Source organism: Cucurbita moschata, unplaced genomic scaffold (assembly GCF_002738365.1).
Source record: "Cucurbita moschata cultivar Rifu unplaced genomic scaffold, Cmos_1.0 Cmo_Scf00020, whole genome shotgun sequence".
Taxonomy (NCBI): domain Eukaryota; kingdom Viridiplantae; phylum Streptophyta; class Magnoliopsida; order Cucurbitales; family Cucurbitaceae; genus Cucurbita; species Cucurbita moschata.
The window spans coordinates 279,197-295,155 of NW_019268536.1; the positions used below are offsets into that span (position 1 = coordinate 279,197).

Consider the following 15,959-nt stretch of genomic DNA (forward strand, 5'->3'; position numbering starts at 1 on the left):
AAAAAAAAAAAAAAAAAAAACAAGAAAAATATTAATGAAAAATAATTGGGTCGATAATTAATTTATAAAGAAAATAAACAAAAAAAAATTATAGTATCGTTGATAAAATAGTAGTGGTAGGGTTTTGTCCACATGTAGGAAAATTGATTGATTAAAGTTGTTGATATGACTGATATTTTAAAGAGTATTTAAAATTTGGTTATACATTATTCAATGCATTCTAAATTGTAATATATTATTCTTGACTTTCATTTTCACCAAAATTAGAAAACTATACTTTTTATGGGTTTCCTCCACTTTTGAAATTAAATATATAGAAATTCAATCTTTAGCCCTATAAAGCAAGATTTCAAAGACCTACCCACTAATAAGGGTTTAATTGTAGTTCTTCCCTAAGCTTAGTGCAATTTTGAAAAAATATTTTTTATTCTCCAACCGTTTTTTAAAATAGTTTTTAAGTCACGTTTCCAAAATATTTATTAAAATTAATTACTTTGATTAAAAATAACTTAAATAAGAGTTTTTCTAGGTAGTGACTATAATTTGAAACCCATTTTCACTAATCCTTCCCTCATAATACACGCATCATTTTGGTGTACTTCAGATTCAGAAAATAATTACAGAATCCAAAAAGCCTCAGAAATCTCTCTCTCTCTCTCTCTCTCCTCTGTTTCAGTGTGAATATGTTTTAGAGAACTTTAGCTTTCTCTGCAACAAAGATCCAGACAGCTATTCAGGCATGAAATCCTCCTCATGTGCCATTGCAGGGATGCCAGTTAAGGCCATATTCTTCAAAACATGGATTCAACTCATCTCAGCTTTTGCAGAGTCTGATGATCCTGTTTGTGATTCAGATCAACAAAACAGAGCATGTTTCAAGGCACCTCTCTCTCTCTCTCTCTCTCTCCAAACCCAAAACAAAACAAAACAGAGCGAGAATGAAAGTGGCATATTATTATTAGAACCACAAATTTTTCACTAAGGGAGGGGGAAGGAGGTTTACAAACCTTAGGTTCAGTAACCTTCCAATGAACCACATAAACCAATTTAAAACCCAGTGATTAACAGTCTAATACTATGGCTTCTTCTTCTTCTTCTTCTTCTTCTTCCATGTACAGCCATCACCATTAACTTAATACTTGGTGACAGAATTATTGATTTAATCTGAATTCTGATACCCTTTTCCTTAAATTCTTCGAATCCTTAACCCTTTTTAGGACGCATCAAATGGTTGTTGGAAGATGCTTGTGAGTTCACATCAATATTGATTTGAAACTGTCGGTTTGGCTTCATGTTATTGTTTCTTCCACGCCTCTGTTTTCTTGCAGGCTGCAGGGACCTTGGGATGAACACGCCGGTGCCCTTGCTTACGCTGCTGTAGGCTATGGTGGCATGTTCATGCCCTGCCAGTGGCCGTGTGGGGTGGTGCCCTCCATGAGACAGAGCCTGCAAATTGATCGATCTTGTTGGATTACACAGCCAAAACAGAGAAATATAATCCAACAGAGAGAAATACCCAAGTGATTGAAAATTTGAAAATACTAAATCCCATCTCCATCGCTAAGCTATATAAATGTTGGGAAAGGAAGTGTACCTGAAGAGAAACATGTGGATGAGGGAGAGGGTCTTCGTTGTCATCCATGAGAAGAAGAGAAAGCTGTCTGCTCAAATCAGCAAAGAACAAATCATCTTCAAATTCCAAAGCTACCTCCATGTTTGTCTAAACTCGGAACTGCAATAACAGAGAGTTAGCTTGCTGGGTGGGTGTCTCTGTTAGCAAAAGAACTAAAGAGATAATTACTTTTTTCCTTTTCATCTCTCTCTCTCTCTCTCAGGTGAGGATATATAGAATTTAGGAGAGGGAAAAAGGGAGTGATGGGTGAGTTTAAACCACACTGGCTGAGCATGTGAGATGGTGGGTCATTGCCCACAGCTGGCCAATCTGTCTAAAGTTCAAATACCCCACAAGAATCATTAACATGGTGTTATCCAGTTGGGGAAAAGATGAGGATCAGTTGCCGGCAACCAATCGCCATCTCCAAGCCAAAGAGATTGCCTTAAATCTTCTACGCACTTGGGTTTCTGTAGTAGAGCATCTCTTAATGGATTTCCTGTTCATCAAAGCAAATCCCATTAGTCTGTTTCATAATACGACTTAGATCTGATCTCATGTATTCAAAAAGGCAATAAATGATCTATATTGTGGGAGAAGATCTATCTGGCTCTCAACTTGAACTAGATAGCAGCCTAACTGTCATAGGTACTCATCCGTGCATCTGTGTGTTGTTTGAGACCATTAGTTCTAGGAGTCGGTGGATGGATATCTCTTTCGAGGGGCCACTTGCATTTGTGGTGTCAGGGAACATAAAAAAACAATTAAGGGATGTTTGGCTCATGATCAATAAAACAACGACTGTGATCCGTATTTAGATTTTGGTAAAGCCTACGCAAGCCTGCAAACAAAGTCACTATACAATCAAACATAAACTTGAATCTTTTTATGGTCAAGCTTAAGAGAAGGGGAATCAGTTCTCCTCTACAGTCAGCTTTGGAGATAATCGAATGAACATGACATAGTGCAGAGGCTCATTGATATCCATATCACAATGTTCATCCACTTTAGAGTGAACCCCAATGAGCAAAGCTCTAAAGTATTAATCATGGTAGTAGGATTCTACATATTCACTCGTTTTGCTAGCTGGTAGAGGGCCCCTCCATGTTTGCTTCCCAACTTTCTTTGTGATTGGAGGCCTCCTCTCGGGGTAATTGCTAGACCATTACCTGTCAAAGGGTGCTTTGTTTCTACTATATCATTAAACATTCAGCATTAGTAAATCTCTTGGTTTCAGGAACATTACCTGTCTTCAGCAAGCAAATCAATCAGATATGGGATCAGCAGCTGGTGAAAGAATTCATTATAAACATTTACATAAAGCATGAGGATTGGTATCATTATTCAAATACAAGCAGCAAGCAGCAGCAACAACCATGCTACCCATTTTTCCAAGCTAAAGCTGATACTAATTACAAATGACAAGGAAATCTTCAAAAAAATATCCACTATGTCAAGTCTTGATCACTGTTAGCAGTTAATAGTCACATAGTAGCTTGAAGTAGAAGGATGAAAGAAGTAAATCATTGTGCAATACATCAGTAGTCTCTGGCAACAGATTCACAGCTCTAATGTTCTTTTCAGGAAGGAAAAAAAATTGTACAAATGAGAATGGATCCGACCCCACATCAACCTTTTTCCATTCATTAGAGGGGGAAGAGAGAGCCATATGACTCAAATTTGGAGATAAAAATGTAATGTAGTATTAAGCCCCACCTGCAGTGTCCATATCCGTAACACCGTCAACCCCCTTAAACGCCACACGTAATTTTCGGAGACAGGAAGTTTTCTTATCATTCTTAGAAGCTACACCAGTGACATGGACTACATCTTTCAAAACTTTACCCATCAAGTCAAAAAGTGGAACACTCAAATTTGATCTGGTCATCTCTTCAAGTACAGGAGGTGCCTGCATGTATAGATTCTTCCCTCGATGCGTGACACTAGCCTTCAATAACAAGAGCTTGGGATGATCCTCTAGAAGTTCAATGAACTGTTTCACACAAAAAGTGGGAGTAACGTCATGAAGGATTTACAAGATTTCTCAACATCTGAAATTAACGATATGTTTGCATAAGCTAAATAACCGACCTTTTGTAAAGAGATTGAAGAATCCAGCTCAATAAGAACACCTGGACCACAAACAAGACAGTCCTTGTCTTTTACAAACTCTGTCACTTTAGTGTGGAGACCTTCTGCACCATTATATCTGGAAAAGGATCACTTGGCATTAAATTCAATGCACTCGGAAAGTAAGGCCACAAATATAAGGAATAATGGAAAAATGTTACTGGGTATTAGAAATTCAGCCAGGATATATGATAAAGCAAGTAATGCATTGAAAATTGTGTAATTCACTCGCAATTCTAATTTCAACTTCCAAAAGATAGAAAGAACAGATTGGATGGCTATAAAAGGCTAGAATTCGAATCTAAAAGAAGTAAAAAGTAAATAATGGAAAGAAACCAAAATTGTTTAGTATATGAACAAGGCATTGAATGACTTATCAATTCAAGAAGGAAGGATGAGAACCAAATAACTTCCAGATCATAACAAGAACCAAAAACAAATGAAAAGGTGAACAGATAGCAATCATAACATAAACCACACTGCTGGATTATGACTTCAGTACTCGAAGAATGCTGCACAGAATAAATCAAAATGTTCCATTGCAGCTTGACATCTTATCTATCTACCTATATAATTACGAGTACGAATAAAGAAAAACATTATTAAGTTGCACCACAAAATTATTATTAAACCCATATTACAAAAAAATGAAAAGGAATTGTTAGATGTTTGAAGAAAACAGTACACACGTTAAGTAGTTGGATAGCGTTTTGCTGCATCCCGATACGATCTTCAACGTTTCCAGTGTACATGCAGCTGATATAATTGCATTGGTGGAAGCAATAGCAGGGATGATATTCTTCACAACACCCTAAAAATCGCTTAGAAAATGTAAATCAGTAGGTGCATTCGTAACAACAAAGAGAGTAGTTTAAAAAAAAATGCAAGCAGATAATATGTACTTACTAAAAGAACAATCACGAGTTCTGATAAAATATAATCGACGTATCAGTTCACTAATGTGAAAATTCCCAGACTAATATGTACCTGAGTTAGTGAATATGTAACTCCGGGTATGCCAAAAAGCTCGGCTCTCGTAACAGCCTATAGATGTGGGAAGATAAATTAGACGTTTAAAATCACGAATTGAAAAGAATTCTCAGATCTTACAGGAATTTATGTACCTCACTGTAAACCCATTTCATATGTTCTGAATCATCCGGATCAAAAGCTTTGCCGCTATGAACCTAAAAGAAAAAGTATTGGGTAACTCGAAGGGATACATTCACAATCATCAATGAAAAGCATGGTAACTAATGCATTACCTCATCCCATTTAATTAGGTGAGCATACTCGATACAATGAGCGGCAGTTCTAGGAGTTTCTGCTAGAGTACATAAAGGGAACTTCACTTGAGGTGGAAAAAGCCAGATGGTACACTCGAAGCATGGCGTGACCCCTGGTAAAATTACCCTTGCATGCCCCTTGAAGCCTTCAGTTCCACCATCTACCATTGGTTTAATTGTTTCTTCTAACGGATTATCATCAGAATCGTACTCTAGAGGTTACAAAGAGAAAATAAAGGACATGAAGTTTGCATTCATCATCGACATAACATTAAAATTTACCGGACACAAGATGGTGAAGAGACATTAGTAAAATGTAGCAAGTACGAGCATAGCATACCGAGGAAGCTACAAGCGACAGAATTGATGTAACTTCGAGCTTCAATGGAATCAAGACCAAGTGCAATTATGTGAAAATCGTTGTAAAATTCAATTTCTTTGTCCTCAATCCGACAAAAATGCCACACAATATTGACACCACTAACTCTCTCCATAACACGTTTTGCAGCTACCTCAGCTTTTGGCTTACCAACATCATCAAGCCTACAATGTTACATAGAGTCATTCTTCTGACAGCCATAGTTAATCAAATGACTATTGTAAAGCCATATGCAAATGCACATATGAGAAAGAGATTTCCTCAATGAGCCCAAGATCAAATCATATCGTATCAAGAAAATGTCCTGAAAAGAACTTTCTCTGAGGAAAATCTATTTAAGCACCATGCTTTGGTTAAGAACATTCGACCCATCTAATTCCTAGAACAGGTGAAACCTTTACACTAACAAACATAAATATAGATATCATCAGTCAATAATGGATGTAACTTGAAAATAGAGGTCAATTTTCAATTCATTACAGCACAGTATTCACCCTACAAATGTAAAGGTTCTATTCTATACCCACCCCACAGGCCCCGGTTGTTCAAAATTTCAAAAGAACACTACGAATAGAACTCCAAAGATTCATAAAGAACCAAGAAATTAGTTGGAACCTGAAGAGAAACTGACGATTGAGATTAGTAACTTCAATGCGATCCATGTCAATTACTTCCAGATTCCGGAAACCCGACAAAGCCAAGTCCTTCAGGAGCTCGCAGCCCAACCCTCCAGCTCCTATGACCAGCACTTTCACATATTGTTGAAGGTCATCCCTCAACTGTAATACAAATCAACTTAGTCGTAAGACGATTGCAGACCATGTATTGAGCACAAGGTAATTGAAAAAATGTCGGAGAGAAGAAGTACCCACTTGGGAACCGGGCTCGAAATTGGCGCCGATGAGGTTACCGGGCCTAAGAAGGAGCTTATCGAGGTCCCTCGATCGGCTGGATTGGACAACAGAATCCGCCATTTGAAAGCCTTACAGCGCCGACTCTGGGCTGCCGGAGAAAATTCTTGAAAGTGTAAAAGAGAAGGGGTTTTCTGGTGGAAGTGGAAACGGGCGGCGAGGGAAGGTAGGATTCGGGGTGGAAGTAGAAGTAGCTTGGTTCTCACGCAGTGCTGAGTCGCCGTTCGTCGAATCGCAGCGCCCTCAACCCCAGGGCCATTTTTACCACGCGGGGAGATGTTAAAGTCCAATCCCGCGCGTCGGTCCAATTTTTTTTTTTTCTTTCCACTCCTTTTTTTAATTATTATTAAATGGTCTATTATATTACAATTAATTTTTTTACACGTATAAAAATTAATTTTAAAATAGATATATAAATCTTAATTTTATAGTTGAATTCATACAATTATTAATTTGTTATTTCAAGTGATACAACCCTCAAAATTTAGGGTATAAATCAATTCCTTTTTTTTTAATTAAAATTGAGTTACCATATTAATATTAATTAACTTATTAGAGTTTCCTATTATGGAGGTGAGCGAAAATAAATAAATAAATAAATAAATTAGTGTTCGAAAATAAATGTTCAACTAATTGTGAGATTAAGAGATCAAACTCGACCACATTCACATTGGGGAAGATTAGTAGGATCTTAGGTCATTGTGGATCTTGGAGATAAGAGGTTCCCAGTTCTCTCAAATTAGCGAGTAGATTGTAGCTCTTAGTGTAGTTCAATGTCGAGCTTGTGCTCTCTGATGTTGCGGTATTGTGTTCTTGAACGGAGAATCATCATAATTTGAACTTATTCCTTCTAAGATATCACCACGAAGGTTCTAGAAGAAAAAAACCGATACTGATATCAACAATGATACGAAAAACAGCGCTGATAAACAAAAAAAAGGTGGAACATTATGAACTGATCCTCTTTTCTCGTCTGCAACTATCTATCATCAGTTCATAACAAATTCCCCTCTTGAGTCCTTAAACCTCCATCACTCACTTTCTCTCTCAACCTGCAGACTGCTGCACAAACAGGTAAAACTCAGAACTACACTCACTCACTCTGAACTATTCAATCTTCTACTAATACCACATTCATAGACTGGGATTCATAGGATCCATTTGGTGCTATTTTCTTTCTCCTTTGGCTAAACAGGGTATCTAACCGTAACAAAATCTTACGGTCGCGTAATAGAGGGGCCGGAGCAGGGTATCTAACCGTAACAAAATCTTATGGTCGTGTAATAGAGGGGCCGGGTATCCAGGGAGACAAACTGGCTGCCCTAAGATGACTAGCTTTGGTAGACTGGAAGTGGTCTGGGAATTAACTCCCATGAACTCAAACACACTCACATTTCCAACTTGGCATCTCATATATGTATTCCAACATTCTAAGTGTTTACAAGGGAAGTGACCCAAAATTGCATGGCTTACTGCTTCTGCTTATCTTTTTGGACTTCCCCTCGAGGTTTTAGGTTTTCACAATGTTTCGTTCTCATGTTCCCCTCTCCAACCAATGTGGTATCTTACAATCCATCCTCTTCGAGACTCTATCATCAAAGATCATTTTCGAACTCAGAGAGAAAGTGTAAGAACAAGATATACAGAACCCTTTTCTGTAGAAAGGAGATTGCAGCATGTCACCAAAGAAAACAAAACTTAACCGTGGTTGAGATAAAGACACCACAGCCGCAGCAGAAAAAGAGGAAATCAGAAACTACAGCTGGTGGAAGGTCAATCCAGATAAGAACCCTTTCCAAGAAGAAAGATCAAATTTCTTCCAAACTAGTAATTACCATGGAGAATATGTTCAATATCATCATTTGATGAACCATTAATCTGAACACCATGAAACAGACTGAAAAAGAACAGTGAAATAACACAGCCCCAAGAACAATTTCCACTTTTCAATTTATCATGGCCAAGATCAACAAAGACGTGGTCTATGAGATACAAAGCTCTTGTATTCATATCACTCAAATTATAACTTAACAACATCGATGATCGAACTACATAAAGAACAGGCAAACTTTCAAACTACATTGTAAGCCAGAAAATGGTGTACTCGGCCAATGTTCATAGTGAATCAAGGAATGACAATTTTCAGAATTCAGATTTCAGTGAGCACATACCACAAGAACCGAAAGGATTCCCTCCTCCCGTTTCTAAAAAATCTCTTGAAACTAAGAAATTTCGAGGTAATCTCTAAGAGTCATTCTAACGAACTAAATTTATACATACTGAGGCAAAATAACGAAGATCGAGCTCAATCATCGCGGTTTGAAATAGCATCTTTTGGAATTGTAGAGGGCTCAGAATCGGGATGTTGAAGAGAACTTTGAGCTTTCTCGAGGTAGGGCTTGAACACAAGATGTAGGCTCAGATACCCGAAGGCCAGAGCTCCGATCACCACCACGCCGGACCTTGCCGCATTCAACTTCGCCGCTTCCTTCATCGGATCTCTTCGCCGCCGTCCCTAAAAGAACGAGATCATTTGGTTTTATCTATGATTTTACCTACTGTACTTAAAAATGTGAGTTGAACGACATGTCGAAATTTCTAAGAAGGAACGGAACAAGCGTACAACTACACGTCGACCTAGCTGAGTCAAAACCTCTCTCTACGTGGAACTGTTGACTTTTGCCACGTCACCTCCCTAATGTAATCATTTCTTCTGCTCCTTCTTCCTCTTCTTCGTCTTCTCCTCCTTCCCTTGAAAGGCGAAAACTGAAAGGTACGCTCAAAATTTTCTCTATATCCTATTTGAATTTCGACTCTCAATTTTTTGTTGCATTAGTTTAGCTTCTGATTTGTTCCGTGGAACGATTCTTCTCCTATACCGAAACTAGTTTAGGTTGCAGAATTTCTTACATTTGCCATGATTTTGAGTTACAAAATGACGGAAACTGATGGTTCTGATTCTAATTAGGATTGTATTTTTGTTATTTCAAATGAGTAATATGAAATGAATTGGCTACGAGTTTGAATCATGGGTAGAAGAATCGAATTGTTTAGTCTCAGTTCTGTCGCAATGGTAGAAGGTACCGATTTTCCGTAGGATGAGGTTTCTAATTCCAGATTTTGATCATGTTCAGAGTTAATCAATTAGCGTGAATTGATACTCGAAAGTTAATGAATGTTGGCTTCCTCGGCTGTGTTTAGAAGACAACAGTTCTTGATAAGGTCTCTTGGAGGTTTTGGTGATTGTGCCCATCAGAATAGGCGGCAACAGATCAAAGCCATGAGTGGGACTTCTATGGAGGCTGATGCTGAGAACATTCTAAGAGCTATTACACCTAGCCTTGATCCCAAAAGATATAAAGGCCAGGCGGGTAAGGTCTCAAGATACTGTGTAGTGGCTTGTATTTTATGCTTTATCAAGTGTTGTCCATTGAATTAAGGTGTTTCTTAGAAGTTTTCTGATTAACAATCTATATCTGCATATCAGGGAAGATAGCTGTTATTGGTGGATGTCGTGAGTACACAGGTGCTCCCTATTTCGCTGCTATATCAGCATTGAAAATTGTTAGTTCAGACCCCTTTTTCTTGGTGTTCTTGTTAAAGAGTTTTGTTCTTTAATTTCTATATGGATATTTATTTTTTCCTCTTTTTACTTGCAAAGGTGAATGACTACCCATTAGTTTTTCCCTTCAGGGTGCAGATTTATCTCATGTTTTCTGCACTAAAGATGCTGCTCCTGTCATAAAGAGCTATAGTCCAGAGTTAATTGTGCATCCTGTTCTGGAAGAATCATACAGTGTCAGGTGCTTCCGCTTTTTTCTATATTTTGGTCGATGAACCGAAATTTTGATATTTGACTGATGCGTTCTGATGTTTTAGAGATGAGGAAAAGAAGTTCACTGCAGAAAGGGTTCTTGCTGAGGTTGACAAGTGGCTGGAAAGATTCGATTGTCTTGTCATTGGTCCTGGCCTTGGAAGAGACCCGTTTCTTCTGGTGATTATGTTATTGTTTTTTGGCTAACTTACATGGTTCCTTCTTGAACTTTACACTTGATTTCAACTTTGTCCATCGTTGTTTCCAGACTTCTAAACTTTGGCTGACATGTTTGATAAAACGAAACTTTTCTGTAGATTTGACTAGTGGAATATAGAAAACACCTTTTCCTTTTTTCCTTTTTTCCAGACTTTCAACTATGCTTAGTTCTTTTGTCGCATCACGCCTCACTTTAGTAGACACGTGAGTAGCTAGTTTAAAGGTAGCCATTCCTCCCTACTTCTAGTTATTTTACAGTAGTGGAGAGTCTTAACGAAGGACTTAATTAAAATTAATCGAAGGTATGGGGTATGACTGAAATTTCTGAACTGAAGGGATGAATTTGAAATCAAGTGCATGGTTAGGGATAAATGATAGATTTAGTTGCAGTGCATGGTTCGGTTGTATTTTCTTTTCTGAAAAGGACCATGCGGACATGTTCTTTCCCAAAATTGGCATGCATTACTTACGTCTAGATGTATTACAAACTTGCCTACCAGAGTACCTCTGATAATTATACGTAATATTGAGTTTCCCTTGCTTCAAATGCTAAACTTGGGACCTAGAGATTAACTGGTTATGTTATAGGCTAAAAACGTATGTATTAATGCTCATTAGGGCTAGAAAACCCATATGTGCTAATTTGGTGTAAATTCCATAAATGGTTGTATCTTGATACCCCTAAAAAAATTTCATGTGAACCTCCAATCGATTGAAACTCGAAGATAGAAACAAAAAATAGAATAAATTTGTTTTCCTGAGGCTTTTCTTTTTTTTTTTCGTGGTTGCAGTCCATTAAAACCGTCATATGAAGTTAATTCATCCATTCTTTCTTTATCTAGATTGATCTGATATTTTCTGCCAGTCTCTTTAATACCATGAAATTTTCTATTGGTTGAAAACTATTCCAGGAATGTGTCAGTGAAATCATAAAGCATGCAAGGCAGACCAATATACCAATGATCATAGACGGGGTATGAATATAGCAGAGCACATACAATTTGAAAGAAATTACCGTGTTTATACTGTTGTCATGCCTGCCATTTTCAATGGGTCTGTCGGCGGCTGCTTACTGCCGGTTGTGTTTGTTGCTTTATCAGGATGGTCTCTTTCTTATCACGGACAATCTTCACCTTGTAAGCAATTACCCCTTGGCAGTCCTGACACCAAATGTAAATGAATATAAGCGTCTTGTGAAAAATGTACTGCTTGCTGAAGTCGATGAACAAGATGCTCCTAACCAATTGCTGTCTCTTGCCAAAAGGTAAAACCATGATGTTTTTCATTTTAATAGTGTATGGACATGCTTCTCATGTTTTTCTTGCTATCTCTATAGTGAATCTTGTATGGACATGCTACCTTCCACACCCCTGAAATCAGCACATTAGTGAAATCAGCACATTTACGAACGTTGGCAGATGAGAGGCTGGTCTCATCTGATCAGAATTCACTATAGATGTTACTACATATCCAGGGCCCATAATGGTTTCTCTATATTATTATTAATTATCGGCACGTTCTGTAGTCTCTTGCCAAATGGTTCAATGTAAGGAACAAGAATATTTTGGTGGCGTGTGTCATCCTTCCAATAGTCTGAATCACTCTTCGATTTATTGCATACATCTTTCTTGACATAATTATTTCTGAAGTATGAAAATCTTGACATTAGAGTGAAAATATAACTGTATTTCGCCGAAGGGATTGTTCTTAGCTAGCTATAAATAACGTACGGCAGATTCCATATTATTTAATATAGATGGAGATAGTTTTCCCTATGTCGGTTTACTTCATCCTATTTTATAATTTCTAACAAGTATTATAAAGTATTACTTCTACGTGGTGCACATTTTTATTTCATTCAGTTCTCCAGTCTTTGGTGCACTAAACGTTTGGATATGATCAGGATTGGTGGCCTAACTATTCTCAGGAAAGGGAGAGCTGACCTCATTTGTGACGGTGAGACAGGTACTGATTACAACTACTATGTATTTTCCATGTTAACGTTATAGAAGTGCTACAAATTCAATGTTCCTTTCTCTGATGTTGTAGCCACCGTGTCACCTACCATTCTATCATCACCTTTGTGCTAAACTTACCTTCTGGTCAGATTAGGAAAAACTGATAAAATTCTCTGTCATGCCACGGCGGAACCGAACCAAATTGAATATGGATTGAAAATGTCCTTTCCAATTTCTGTAAATTTCACAGGATCTCTGTCCTTGTTATAGGAATTCCGGTTTCTTTAGTATTGCTGTAAATATGAATATTGTGTCAAAGTATTTCCCTTGCTAGATTATACTTGATTCTTCCTTTAAGTGAGATCATGTGACACCTGATGCAGTCAAATCAGTGAGCATTTATGGTTCTCCTCGCCGTTGTGGTGGCCAAGGTGATATACTTTCAGGAAGGCAAGTAGTGCTATGGGTTTTCATTGTTCTTGGTGAATATTGTTTTTCTAACAAAATTGACCTTATTTATTTTCCTAATCCAAATTCGAGAAGCCTAAACTTATGTACAATAAGGTCACAATTTTTTTCTTTCCCCGTGGTCCAGTGTTGCAGTTTTTGTATCTTGGGCTCGGCAACAAGGTTTAGTCACAGATGGGAATTTGGCTACCAGGCAAGTTCTAGAATTTAAACATCGTCTGTTCTTTCGATCTCATTTGACGAATACGTATTCCTTATAATGTTTTACACGAAACCCTTTTCACATGTAGTCCAAAGAATCCAACAGTATTAGGTTGCATTGCTGGATCTGCTTTACTTAGAAAGGCTGCATCACTTGCATTTGAGAACAAGAAAAGATCAACCCTTACTACTGATATCATCGAGTTCTTGTGGAGAAGGTAACTGTCAGCTTTACGGATGTTCAAACAAAAATTAAATCAGCTTCTAATATCAGTTCCTTTTTTGCAGTCTGGAAGACATTTCTCCAGCTCACTAATCGAATATGCTGATCTTGCAACTGTGCTGAAGATACTCATGGCATGACACCTACAATGTTTGGCTATACCATAAATTTGACCATCATTTTCTCTATTGTCTAGTAGGATTCGAACTTGGAACTAATTATACGGCGAGTGTCGTATCCAATAGTGTCTCTATGGTTTTGTCTTTAGGCTGTCGACATAGACAAAATTTGCAGTAATTTTGACGTTCGTGTTCATACGAGTCAACATCACATGACTTAGCATCATACTATTTTGTGGTTCAAATGTTAATGACATCTATACATTTGATACGAACAGATGGTTGAAAATGGCCAAAACATTGGTGGTGTGAAATTCAAGTCTCCATTTCTAGGATTTGCAAGGATAATTCTACAAAGTCACGGACTTTATTACACCGAAAGCAAAAGGACTTTACATCAGACTACAAGCAAGCAAAAAGAGCAGAAAGAACGAGAGAAAAAAACACACCATCTTCCTCTTCTGGTCAGACATAAATTTGTCTGTTAGGTATCCTCTCTCCCCCTCCTCTCCTGATCTGCATTCTCAACCACATATAAAACACCATATATATATACACATACATACATATATATATATATATATATATATGTATGTATATGTGAAAGCTCCACTTCTATGGGACAATCTGTTCAACGTGTGGCTGCCACTGCTGCAGGCCCCTCCACCTGAGAAGGAACATCAACCACAAAAAAAGAGTAAGTATTAGAAATGGAGTTCAGTGATTGATTGATTGTTTGTCAAAAAACTTAAAAGACTGTCTGAAAATTACTTTGAATGTTGCACCCCAAATCTCTTCCTCATTAGCAGGAACAGCAGTGATCTTGTTCTTAGGATTCTGATAGCATCTCAGTTCACCAACTTCTGTAGATAAGAAACACCCTGCAAAAATAGAACCAAAACCCTCCATTATCGTTACAGAATAAGCTTCTTATAGATACACAGGCTTTGGAAATGTCGGGGAATCTAATCTACCTTGAGGAAATGAAGCAAGCGATTTCCCGCAAGCGCCCTTGAGCAGATCGGCGTTATCGGAAAAAGCCACATAACCATCGGCGGTGATTCCCCAGTACAACAGAACCTTCCCGTTCCGATCCTATCAAAATCACAGAACAAAACTCTAATTTATCCCATAAAAAGAAAACAATTAAAGAACAGCAAGAAAGAGACTCTTACAGAAGCGACGAAGAGAGTGGAGGTCGACTTGTCGAAGACGATGAAGGCGAAATTGCCGCTGAGATGGCCGACGACATGGCTGGCCGGATATGGAGCTCGGTCCCGGAGGGCCTTGTACGCCTCGATCACCAGAACCACCTCGTTCGCTGATTTGGCCAAGCCGTATTGTTGCCGGAGACTCCCTAAATTGTCCAAAACTCCCGCGAATAAGCAGAAAATGTCGTCCTTCACTGCGAACGATCTGTCGTCACGAATTAATTCAGCAATTAATCAGTTATTATTATATAATAATTTGGATTAACATCTCCGCCCTCTACGTGTCGTGCATTCGTAGCTTGAATTTTGATTGGCAAATTAGAGAAATTTTACCTTAGTTTACTTTTTTTTAAAAAATTATCTTACTTATTTTCAAGTCAAGGATTGATGAGAAACTAAAAGTAGATAAATAAATAACTAATAAAGAACAGTTAGTTAAATGGAATTTATTGATATTTAATAGACGCTCAGTAAATAAATAAATAAGAGGATTTATTACTGCTTTGATCCAATGGATAAGTTTCAGAAAGAGGACAAAATTAGGACACACGTGTCACGACGCCAATGGATTATTGTCTGACAATATAGTCAGAACAGTATCATCTTTGATCGCACGTGTCACACAAGCTATCCATGAGATCGACAAATCGCAGCCATTCAATATTCTCAAAACAAACTTTCATCAGAAACTGCTTTTGTTAATTATTTTTTTTCAATAAAGAACATCCGAAAAGAAAATTAATAATAATAAATAAAAAAAATTAATTTTTAATTATTTTTAATTTAATAAAAATTTAACCGAATTTAGAGGATGCCATCGAAGAAAATCGACAATCCAAAATATATTTCCGTCGGTTTCCTTCCAGTTTTCTCAGCAACCAAACAGCCAACGGTTGCAATAAATTAACCACCAATTACGGCGGCGATTCGAAGAATTTAAAGCCTCCGCCGTCCCGGATCGTCCGATCACCGATCGACCGAATTTCGAGTTCATTTAATTTACTAGTAGTTCGGAAAAAAAAAAAAAAAGATTCTGATGCGGCGGCGGCGGATTTAAAACAAAACATAGTAATTTTACCTGGGGCACAAGGTGGATTCCGTTTCGTGAGTGTAGGCGAGGTAGGCATGGTCCCCTAGCTGCAGCGACACGGCGGAGGAGTTTATCTGGACGAACCGATTCAGTAGAGCTGCGGATGTCGTTTTCGGAGACGGCGTACGGCTTCCGGCGGCCACCAACTCGTCCGGCGGCGACATGATGGAGCTGCTAAATACTCCCAACATGGCTTTAATTTCAAAAAAGAAAAACAGAAAAAAGAAACAACACTCAATGAGTTCGGACGGACATGGATACACAATCGCTTGCTTTGTTGGGTTTATATAGAAAAATGCAGAGGGTATTGTGGTCATTCCCCCCCCCCCCCCCCCCCC

General features: G+C 38.0%; 4 protein-coding genes across 4 annotated transcripts; 1 reads left to right on the top strand and 3 right to left on the bottom strand.

Moving 5' to 3' along the window:
• Positions 1 to 934: 934 nt before the first annotated feature.
• LOC111457805 lies at positions 935 to 1,845 on the bottom strand. Its single transcript, XM_023100202.1, has 2 exons — positions 1,595 to 1,845; positions 935 to 1,446 (listed from the first exon to the last, which is right to left on the bottom strand). The coding sequence occupies exons 1-2, from the start codon at positions 1,712 to 1,714 to the stop codon at positions 1,204 to 1,206; spliced, it is 363 nt and encodes a 120-aa protein (XP_022955970.1). The 5' UTR covers positions 1,715 to 1,845; the 3' UTR covers positions 935 to 1,203.
• Positions 1,846 to 3,044: 1,199 nt separating this feature from the next.
• On the bottom strand, positions 3,045 to 6,598 carry LOC111457804 (NEDD8-activating enzyme E1 catalytic subunit). The gene is made up of 9 exons (XM_023100201.1): positions 6,280 to 6,598; positions 6,023 to 6,186; positions 5,369 to 5,571; positions 5,008 to 5,240; positions 4,867 to 4,929; positions 4,730 to 4,786; positions 4,432 to 4,553; positions 3,704 to 3,821; positions 3,045 to 3,605 (listed from the first exon to the last, which is right to left on the bottom strand). Exons 1-9 carry the CDS (start codon positions 6,379 to 6,381, stop codon positions 3,318 to 3,320), a joined length of 1,350 nt encoding a protein of 449 aa, XP_022955969.1. The 5' UTR covers positions 6,382 to 6,598; the 3' UTR covers positions 3,045 to 3,317.
• Positions 6,599 to 8,985: 2,387 nt separating this feature from the next.
• LOC111457620 (ATP-dependent (S)-NAD(P)H-hydrate dehydratase) lies at positions 8,986 to 13,591 on the top strand. The gene is made up of 12 exons (XM_023099931.1): positions 8,986 to 9,091; positions 9,453 to 9,689; positions 9,806 to 9,882; positions 10,012 to 10,121; positions 10,198 to 10,312; positions 11,263 to 11,325; positions 11,452 to 11,615; positions 12,255 to 12,316; positions 12,693 to 12,759; positions 12,905 to 12,970; positions 13,068 to 13,196; positions 13,267 to 13,591. Exons 2-12 carry the CDS (start codon positions 9,494 to 9,496, stop codon positions 13,292 to 13,294), a joined length of 1,077 nt encoding a protein of 358 aa, XP_022955699.1. The 5' UTR covers positions 8,986 to 9,091; positions 9,453 to 9,493; the 3' UTR covers positions 13,295 to 13,591.
• A 38-nt stretch (positions 13,592 to 13,629) lies between these two features.
• On the bottom strand, positions 13,630 to 15,903 carry LOC111457622 (stem-specific protein TSJT1-like). Its single transcript, XM_023099932.1, has 5 exons — positions 15,610 to 15,903; positions 14,496 to 14,736; positions 14,295 to 14,415; positions 14,092 to 14,201; positions 13,630 to 13,987 (listed from the first exon to the last, which is right to left on the bottom strand). The coding sequence occupies exons 1-5, from the start codon at positions 15,810 to 15,812 to the stop codon at positions 13,952 to 13,954; spliced, it is 711 nt and encodes a 236-aa protein (XP_022955700.1). The 5' UTR covers positions 15,813 to 15,903; the 3' UTR covers positions 13,630 to 13,951.
• Between the last annotated feature and the right edge of the window lie 56 nt (positions 15,904 to 15,959).